General features: G+C 39.0%; 1 protein-coding gene across 2 annotated transcripts in view; it reads right to left on the bottom strand.

Annotated features, from left to right (window-relative positions):
* Nucleotides 1-3,938: 3,938 nt before the first annotated feature.
* The window catches only part of chrna1 (cholinergic receptor, nicotinic, alpha 1 (muscle)), a 29,186-nt gene continuing 22,317 nt past the window's right edge, over nt 3,939-10,807 (bottom strand). The window contains exons 6-9 of one of the 2 annotated variants that reach the window (XM_048533669.2): nt 10,532-10,769; nt 8,168-8,391; nt 5,987-6,226; nt 3,939-4,454 (exon numbers count right to left, since the gene is read on the bottom strand). In XM_048533669.2, coding sequence (XP_048389626.1) covers nt 4,323-4,454; nt 5,987-6,226; nt 8,168-8,391; nt 10,532-10,769 — 834 coding nt within the window. In that variant the 3' untranslated portion in view covers nt 3,939-4,322. The remainder of the gene's footprint in view (nt 4,455-5,986; nt 6,227-8,167; nt 8,392-10,531; nt 10,770-10,807) is intronic. The other variant, XM_048533670.2, reaches the window with a different exon arrangement.

Below are 10,807 nucleotides of genomic sequence, written 5' to 3'. Positions count from 1 at the left end.
ATCTGGAGCGGGCCTACATGGTTCCTGACACTTTCCCCAAACAAGGAGACAGGGAAAATTGTTACTATACTTTGTAGCAGAGACCTGGAGGTCCTGTTTCATGACATGTGCAAGAGATGGGACTTTCTCTTCTCCCAGAACCAGCAGTAGAGGCCACATGCCAGCCTAGTCTGAGGTTGTCACCCTGGTCAGTGCAGTTTCAGTCACACGAAAGAATGCCCAGCACTGCAAGAAGAAAATCAACTGCCTTTGCCATTCCACCAGCATAAGTGTTACTAACTTCTCTCCAATACCTCACACTCACTCTCTAACTTCTACTATGGTACCCACCTCCCTCTGAGGCTCATGCTTTTCCATTCTTGCAATTGTCTACAACAGCTTCCCTCACTCCGTCCCACCCTCACCAGCCCCTGACTGGATGCCCTCTGCATTGCCCATCACTTGCTCCTGACTGACCATTCTCAGAGGTTGACTGACTGCGTCCAAACCCATGGACTGGTATCAGTGACTGTCGTTGACTTACTGTCCTAGTGTTCCTAATCAAAAGCTATCGCCCTTTATGTGATTGAGGCCTGTTGCTAACCATGAAAATCTTTCTACCCATCTGTCTGGGATAAACACCAAGGCAAGGCAGAAGTGAGATGAGCGTGGTATCTCTAGTTGAGGGAAATAGAATGCAAAACATTAAGGAAGGGATGCAGTGATCATCCAGGTAGGCTCACAGTGAGTGTGCACCATGACATCATGCAAAGAATCCACTGATACAGCCTGATCCAGTCCATGAGCTGGGTTCATGTTCTTGAGAGCGCAGTGTCCTTGCTGCAGTATGATGATTATAGTTGCTGATGCAGAACTGAAGTACAAGAAGTAAGTGATGTAAGTGATGTGCCATGAAAGTTCTTAGAAACTGCCACATAGTGGATGCTAGAATCTGTGGAGTTCGGGTGGCTTGGCTCATGTCTGTGGAGCCTGCCTGGAGATGCTCGTGCCTGGTGTCCAGTATAGAGGGCTTTGAAGCAAGTAGCAAGCTGAATTTGCCAGTTACCCACCATGGCTTGTAAATCAAGATTTCTCAATGTCCAGCTTGTTTGGTGACTTTGATAATGTAGGATGTTGAATAATAATGAATCATGTTGGGCTATTAACAAGATATATATTAAGCAATATTCCCCCTTCCTTTGGAAACTCACCATTGCTTAGCTTGAAACTTGCTGCACTGCTTGTCAAAAGCATAAAGTCTGGAACAAAATACTCCCAATGTCAAGATGGGCTGCACTGAACTTCTCTTCCAACTCAGTCATAAATTTTGTCATAACCCATGTCATTCATATTCTGCCCATAATCTTTGTATGAAAAGAGACCTCTGTCTTCTTTGTACATGTTAAACCTAAGCTCTCAAGACACACACTGTCTTATTCTAGGCTGAGAAGGACCTGTCATTTCACAGTATTTATAACAATCAACAGACTAGTGGTGACAGATGCAAATGTGACTCTGCTGGGTCAGGTGCAGGTGGCAGTGAGGTGGTGGTGGAAGTCAATCGGCCCAGCTGTGAAAGATGGTGCCTGAAGAGGGGCAACTTCAACATTGGTTGTGTCCAGTGTAGATGGCAGAGAGGTAGTGGAGTAGGCATCGCAGCATGGGCATCATTGATGTTGAGCTGCCTCAGGGCTGACAGACTCTCTTTAAATTATCTTTCTGGTTTTTTTTCTTATTCTTAAACTATTCAAAATGGTGCCAGATCATGGCAACAGTGGAAAAGTGTTTTACTGTATTTTACTGTTTTTCTCACTGTAGAATACACACGACAACAAAATCATTCATTCATTTATTTCTCCACCCCATCAATCCCTGTCTTTTAAAGCCTAGTGAATTTCAGACCTCCCACCTCAAGCCTCACCTCCATTTCCTACCTACCACCTCATCCCGCCTCCTTGACCTGTCCGTCTTCGCTGGACTGACCTATCCCCTCCCTACCTCCTCACCTATAACTCTCCTCTCTACTTATCTTCTTTTCTCTCCATCTTCGGTCCGCCTCCCCCTCTCTCCCTATTTATTCCAGTTCCCTCTCCCATCCCACTCTCTGATGAAGGGTCTAGGCCTGAAACGTCAACTTTTGTGCTCCTGAGATGCTGCTTGGCCTGCTGTGTTCATCCAGCTCCACACTTTGTTATCTTGGATTCTACAGCATCTGCAGTTCCCAATATCACTGAATTTCAGACAACTTGGGTCATACACTGGCAATTAAAGCCAGGATTCAAGGTTAAAGCTGCAGTTAATTACCATTTAACATATGTTAATCACAGGCTCATCTATCTCAAAGCGGCTTTCTGTGCACTAACTAGCATACACGTGGTAAATGTGGAACTTAGTGGGTTCCTGTTGGAATCCTGACATGCCCTCAAAGCGAATGTGCTGGAAAACAGCCTGTCACATGTCCCCTTCTGAAATGGAATGTGCCTTTGCAAAGAAAGTCTGGAGAGAGATGCAATGGTTTTTGTCGAGGTATGTTCTGAGCAGCTCAATAACACAGGACTCAGTCGTCTACGGTCTGTACTCCGGTACACATACCAAGACTCTGGCTCCCCCTGGAGGCCCATCAACCCGATGAAAGACCTCCTTGGTCTGCCCAAAAACTTGTTGGCCTTCCAATGTAAAGTGTTGACCTTAACCAAGTATTGCAAACAGGCGTATTCCAAGGTCCAGGACTATGTGCTGAGGAACACACTAAAGCTTGGGGCAGCTGCTGCCAAGGTACACTGGGGAAAGAGCACAGTCTAGGGTGTTTCTGCCAAAGTACAATGGGGGTCCACTCAGTTATCAGACCCTGAAGATATGTAAAGAGTGTCCTGATTGAATGAGAAATGCTTTTGGTTTTGCAACTGCAGGGAATGTCAAATTCTAGTGCTGGTTTTTCTTGATATGCAAAAACTGTACTGAACTACTTTAGTAACTCTCAAAGTAGATAAAGATATTTTATGAATACAGTACATTTTTGCAATTAAAAAAATTGCTTTCTTAACCGTCCACTTGCACCAACAGCTGCCCAGCTTTGGAGATTTAAATTTAACCCAAAAACGAAAACAGAAGTTGCTGGAAAAGCTCAGCAGATCTGACAGCATCTGTGAAGAAAAGATTAGAGTTAATGTTTCACATCCGAGGAACAGTCACTGGAGCCAAAACATTAACTCTGATTTTTTTCTTCACAGATGCAGCCAGACCTGCTGAGCTTTTCCAGAAACTTCTGTTTTTGTTCCTGATTTACAGCATCAGCAGTTTTTTCGGTTTTTAAATTTAACCCAAGTCTCTTTCAACAGCGAAGCCTGAACTCCGGGATTTTAGTTGTTAGTAGTTTTCCCTTGAAAAATGTTAAACAAATTTCTGGATGTCAAAGTTATGATATGTTGAACTTACTGGATATTAAATAGATATCTATCAATCCAGCTCAAATTGAGACATATCCCGCCCAGGATCAAATGACAAGTAAAATTGAGTGTGTCATCAAAGTGAAAGCGGACCTGATCCTGTTTAGTTTGTGTTAAAATTTCTCCCCATGCACTTTTTAAACATCCGTCTAATTCTTTTTGTGGTCGCTAATAGAGGAATTGTCTGTAATAGTGCTTCACTCAATCCTTTTTCCAAAAAAAATCTTATTTATTTACATGTACATTTGAGTAACTATCCTGGTTCATAACAAAATCTGACAATGTCAATGGAAGTTTTAATAAATTAGGGTTATGGTTATTAAGATTTCTGGGGAGATAGTAAGATAATACTCTGGTAGGGTCACGGACTTATTTGAAAATAATTTTTCAATTCCTTTTTACAATCAGTCTGACAAAATGAAATTGATCTTCAATTATCCAACTAGATTTACAATAAATTGAACCATAAATACAAAATGTTCTTTGGATCCAGTAACTATTTATTAATAACTTTGTAAAGAAAACATAAAATTATACAGTAGAACAATGTTATCATTAAGTTACATGATCTATTAGATAATAAACACATGCTTGACACAAACTCAGTCTATAATGTTCAATGTTCCTCATAATTGTGTTTCTCTATCAAATTACAAATGACTTCAAATCTAATTCTTTACATATTTTGTTTATCTATAGTGTGTTGTTTTCATTTGTCAGCTGCTCTTGAACTACCTTTTTTTACTAATATGGTTTAAATTCCCAAACATGTAATACAATGTAAACAATGTATCTTGCACAACAGACTACAATTACAACATTAGAACTAATCATCTTTTCTATAGAACAATAACCATTCCTTTTATCAGTAACATATTGACTGTATATTATGAAGATTCAGCCCTGTTGATTGAGTTCAATAAGACGACCAGCAAAGACACTAACAGTACCGATAATACAAACCACCATGAAGACAGCCAGCAGAATGTGATCAATCACCATTGCAACATACTTCCATTCGTCCGCAGCCTAGTATTGAAATTACAAGTAAATAAGTATTATTGTTACTATTACTCATCTGCAGCTATAGTAAGATCTTCAAGAGCTAATTTCTTTGCCAAATTTCCAGTGCTCTTATTTTGAATTCCATTGAACAAAACTTTAAAAAAGCATTTTAGTTGATTTTATCATTAGATTTTACTTTCATTTCATTTCTTTGGAATTACTGTGTTGATCAGGTAAGGGATATAAACAGCAATGACATGCATTTATGCTTTGACCATGTCAGACATGCCAAAGCCTTTCACAGGAGCATTAGCTGAAAAATAAAGCATTGATCCAGGGGAGGAGACATTAGCACAGGTTTTAGGGACAGAATTTCAATGCTTAATGTTTACATCGGTCTAGGTAATGGCAAGCTGGGGTCAAGAAAGCTGGGATGTACAACAAACCAAATTAGGGAGCACAGATTTCTTGCAATGCTGCAGTGCTGCACAAAATCACAGAGACCAGGAGCAGTGACATCATGGAGGGATTTGAATATAAAGACGGGAATTTTTAAACCCAACTCCTTGGGGATTGGGAATCAATGAAGTTTAATGAGCGCAGGCATGATGAATACATCGTACTTTGTACAAGTTAATATAATTTTGGAGAAACTGAAGTTTATGGAAGATGTGCGGTTGGCCATGAGAGGATTAGAATAATTGAGTTTGCAGAAAGCAAATGTGGAAATGAAGGTTACAGCAGCAGATGGCTGAGGCAGAGAGAGAGGCAATATTCTGGAAGTGAAATTGGTGGAGTCAGTAATGAAGAGGGTGTAGGGGATGAAATTCAGCTCAGGATCAAATACATGTTGAGGTTGTGGATACTCAGGTTTATTCTGAAACTGTGATCAAATAAAAGGATGCAAGGGGTACGTATATAATGGTGATATGTAGCTGTGGGCCATTATATTACTTCGTTTTTTTTCCACTTATTAATTGTAGTAAATTTGTGCTCACGCAGTATTTGAATTCATACAGACAGCCTGACAGATTAGATGTAGCGGAGGAGTTGAAACAGCTGACAGTGTCAAGGTGAGGTAGAGTTGGGGGTGCTTTCGGGTTGCATGTAGAACCTGGCATGATGTTTTCACTTGTGTCATCATGTAAACGAGAAATAGAATGGTCTAAGAACAGATCACTGGGAAACTCCAGAGGTCATCATTGAACACAAAGAAATCCATCAGGGGAAATTCTATGGCTGTTATTGGAAGATTACAACAAAATAAGGTATTGGCAGTTGGACAATGAAGAAGAAGCATTCCATATGGATGATGTCAATAGATTGCAGGCAGATCATGAAAAATACAGGAGGTGCAGTGCACCATTGTCACTGCCTCTCAGGATTTCATTTGCAACTTGCATTAGTCACGTCAGTGCCAACACAATGTGGAAATCCAATTAGGGTAAAATTCAGAATTATTTTTGCTATATTACAAAATCTTACAACTGGAAACGGGTTATTCAATTATTTATTAATATAAACTAAAATGGAAATGAAGTATATAAAATACTCACATTGTTTGATTCCTGATCAGACTTCATGTGCTCTGCAATGTATTTGATTCCCTCAATGGCACTTTTGACATCTGGGTTTTTTGTTAAAGGAGTTTGGAAAGTAATGTTTCCTGCCGCTTGTTTTCCAGAAATGTCAGAGATATCAATGTCCTCAGGGAATATTTTTTTCTCTTGTTTTTCCTTTTTTACTCGTTTCATTGTTGAGAAAAACATTATATTGGGTATGGTGTCAATAAAAACCTGAAAAACAGTTACAAATAAAAAAGTGGCTATCTTGATAATATCCATCTCTTGATAATGAATGAAATCAGCATTTGGAACTTCACAATATTTCATCTAATTTTATGATAACAGCTACAAATAACGTCTAAAATCGAGAAAATCTATGAAAGACTGGGTTATCTGATAAAGAAAATGGATAGCAAGCCATTAAAGAATGTATTAGCAGGAAAGACCCAAAGATCAGTTGATGAAGTAAGTTTTAAGAAGAGTTTCTAGGGAGGAGAGGAAGTTGCAGAGGTTAAGGGTGTAAACACAGAATTTCAGAACATGGGACCCAAGTGACTGGAAGAATGGCCAGAGGGTGAAGGAAGAATAAATACACAAATATTAGCATGAAGAGTAATGATGAATTTGGGGGAAGGTGTAGGCAGTGGGTGTTTCAAAGGAAAGGAATAATAGTAATAGAAAGGAATTTAAAGATGATATAAGAATTTTAAATTTGGAGGACCAGTAACAAATGCCAGTGAGTATGGCCAACAACATCTTGTATTTAAATCACACCTTGCATCTAATAAAACTGAAACAGTGGTTTGGAGGTACAAATGAATGATAATCATGATAGACAGGATATGGAGCAACGGGATCAACAGAAATACAAACGATTTGATTCAATTTAAATCAGTGTCCAGGAAGGGGAATTGAATTGGTAACAAATGTTAGAAATTGTAACAAAGAAATAACTGGAGAAAAATGAGACTCACCCAAGTCTGTGAGTGGAAACAGATGTGGGAAATGTCAAGTGACAGAAAATATGATGACATTGGCAGAAATGTGATTCTCACGTCAAGGATGAAAAGTCTGATTTCAACACCTAGTTTTGAACAGCAAGACAAGAATCTTGCTATCAAGGGGTGAGAAGTCTATTTGCATGTACTATTAGTACATACTGTCACCTCACTGAAATGCATATTTCTATCTTCCCATGTTGCTGGTGACAACTCACAACATGAAAGTCAGAGTAAGTACCTGCAAATCCAGCTCGCTGCTTGCTCCTTGAGCCTATATCTTAGACATTTTTGCCCTTGCACCTCCTATACACAGAGGTTGGTACACGTACCAACCTCTTTCTATCCTTGTGGAACATCTCCAACTCAAATGACAGCTTTGTGCTTCAATGTTTCACTTTGAGGTGCATCAGCCCTTTGCACACTGGGCAGGCACCCATCTCATGAATTGGACAAGGCTACATCTCAAAGCTCCTTGCTGGCTGTATTAATCTTCACTCATTTGATACCTACCTGTGCGCTCAGAAGATCTCTGGATTACCTTGCTTTTTTGCATTTTGTCTTCGATTCAGAACTTAAAACGCCCACAGTATTTTTGTCTTACCTTGCTGCTTAGCACAGACACAAAGCCAGGCAGCTTGTCTAAAGAAGCTATCAAGTATTCCAGTCTGAAAGTTGAAGTTACAAGTATTTAAACCTAGCAAGGCGTTAGATACAGGATGCTATCAGGGATATAAGCATCAAATGAAAGAAGCATTTACTCCATTTCTCCAACACACCATTGTTAATACAGGTATTTGACTGATATAAAAGCCTCATTCCCCTGATCTTTGGTGGACACATAGACAGAAACAGTGAGGTCAGTCTCACTGCCTCAGAGTTGGCCAGGATCACAGAACTGGACTTCAATGTTGAAATGTTCATGATTGAAATGAAATGGACCTTAATCCTGCTGTAAGAGATGTAAAGTTGCTGCAAACTCTTTCTGCATCTTTTATTTATTTGGTTGACTGGCTATCGGTGAAGTTCCAATTTGTATGAATAGGATATTCCTGTTCCTGTTGAGAAATTCTACATAATGATCAGAATTTGATCTGGTCTCCTGACATCCTTAAAAGTTGCTCTTGATCTCTTGACTCTTTCTCAAATAGTAATAAAACAGATGATATCTCACCTTGCGAACCCATTGTGGCATTGTATGTGTACTTGGAGAGCGATGATGAGTATTAATTACGATGACAGTAATAATGATTGAACTGATGACAAAAATCATTGTGAAGAGCATGTATTTGCCAATTAAAGGCACAGCACTGGAGGTTGAAGGGATTAGCTCAACGATAACCAGAAGGAACACTGTCAGAGACAGCAAAACTGAAATACTCAAAGTCATCTTCTCACCTGCACAGAAATGAGAAGTCAGTGCTGCAAAAAATATATGAACTACTAATGAGGAGAACATTTATCATTATGCATTTATTTACCAGATGAAATCAGAAACAATTTTCAACTGTCGGAAGCCCTATTGTCAGCTGAGAAACCAACAGCAGACAGTTGGAAATTAGTGTCAATGTGAGGAAACACATTAATGTCCAATAACTGTTTACAGAAACTTCGGGTGAAGCTGTAAATGGTCAAGTAGTGCACTCGCCAGTTGTGCGCAGTGTTGCTTACATATCCAAATAGTTGTTCAAATTGGTGTAGGACATAATTTGTAAAGTTCACGTGCCCTCCTCCTCTCATTTTTATTAGCCAATGAATAGTCTAAGCAAGGGTCCTTCAATTATAACTTCTGGTGCGGCAAATTTTTGTGGAGGCAGGAGAAATAGCTCACTGGTCCATGATTAACCTCTTCAAAATTTGCAACAACCCCAAGTTTCAACCTGCTGATTAGCCACCTTCCCAAAATTTGCAGGCTCAGCAGGCTGCTGGTGTAGTGCTCACAGCTTGGAAATGAAGGAGCATGAAAATTAAGCCCTGATCCAAAAACAGAAAGTATCATCTCTGAATGAGTAGCATAATATTTGTTTGTATTTCTAAAAGGCAGAAGTTTATTCCTGCTTCCCCCAATCCCTGTACGGTCTAGCCTCTTCGATTGAGTTTTATTTCTGCTGGATGTTAAAATCTGTTTCCCTCACAAGAAGCATTACCTGAGTACTTCAAACCAATGATTATGCAAAGTCTCAGTGGGCTCACAAACGTTTATGCAATTTCATAATAACGGTGTTGACGACTAAAGTGTATTTTCATGTAAGCTATCCTGCTTTTGTCTCTGATAGTGGACAGATTGAACATTAAATATTAAGCTGCTGTCTGCCAGCGATTATTGAACATAAACAGAAAATTGAGATAAAACATTTTCAGCTTTTAGATTTTTTTCAGTTTTTTGATTTTCAGCATTTGTATTATTCTTGTTTTCAGTATTAAGTATTTAATATTTGGAAAACATGAATGAATAAATTATTTTATTAATGAATGATTCTATTGCCACATATGTCTATTAAGATACAGTGGAAAGTGTTTCACTGTCACAATCTGGCACCATTTTGAGTTACAAAAGTATAAAAAGAAATGACTTTAACAGAGTTCATCTTCTGTTCAAATTGGATCTAAAGCTAAGCTCCAAGGATTATGCAAGGAGTCCCTGCTCTGGATACAGCAATGATGAGAGCGATGCCCTGGGAGACCCCAGCTCTGCTGCTGCAACCATCTCACTGACCAGCTCTGGGCCTACTGCAGACAGGAGTTCCCACTCCAATCACCAACACCACTGTGGCCGACATAGTAAATTGTCAACTATTGATTGTTAATGTGATAGTAGGGTTGCATTCTGTCACAGCAAAGTACAAAAGAATGTGTGTGATAAATGAGCCTTAGAAATTATCACAAAATGCATTGAGTGTGAATGAGTATAAGCTGGACAGATAGAGAACATATCTGACTGAATGCAAAACAGATGAAGAAGGAATACATATGAGGTGAATGCAAAGTACCGTGAGACCATTAAAGCAAATAATTGTACAATAAATGAAGGATATTGACTAATGTGATAGTTAAAAAAAAGTGAATATTCAGGAGGCCGTAAGTATTGAATTAGGATTTTGTGAATGAATATGAAGTATCACATATAAGGTGTGTATGTGGGGTCTACTGAAGTAAATCTAAAGCTTCATAACAATTGATGGAAGAGTTTAAGAGACAGACCCCCTAGGACTGCAGTGGCTTAAAACGGCAGCTCACCATCACCATCTTCAAGGAAATTAAATGATAAATAATAGTCAAGCCAGCGATGCTCACATCCCATGAACAAATCTCAAAAAAATGATTTGAAAACCAGAGAAACAAACCTGGCTGAGGAGAAAAAGTTAGAGAAGGCAAGGAGAAAGAATGCAAGTATGTTAGACATTATAATTCTACAAGATGGTACAGGCAGAACAATCTCTGATTTTAGTTTACTTCCACATTTTAAATTTCTCACAGAACTGAATGAATTTCTTTCTGCAATGACAAATTGCAAAACAAATTTAAGTTCTTTTCATACCTGAATCAGTCGGCAAGTAAAATACTAATCCAGTTAAAAAGGAAAAGAGCAGACAAGGAATGATGACATTCACAACAAAATAAAGTGGTAGGCGCTGCATGATAAAGTGATAGGTGATATCCAGGTAAGGAGTAGTTGGACAGCAGGTATAATACACCCAATGTTTCCATCCACGGTAATCTTTCATTACCCACTCTCCACTCTCCATGAAGTCACTCAAATCTGGTCGATCACTTTCCTGAATGAGAACCATAGCATTGTAATTATCTGTTACAC

The sequence above is a fragment of the Stegostoma tigrinum genome, chromosome 7 (genome assembly GCF_030684315.1).
Source record: "Stegostoma tigrinum isolate sSteTig4 chromosome 7, sSteTig4.hap1, whole genome shotgun sequence".
In the NCBI taxonomy this organism is placed as follows: Eukaryota; Metazoa; Chordata; class Chondrichthyes; order Orectolobiformes; family Stegostomatidae; genus Stegostoma; species Stegostoma tigrinum.
This window is presented reverse-complemented; position numbering and strand designations above follow the sequence as displayed.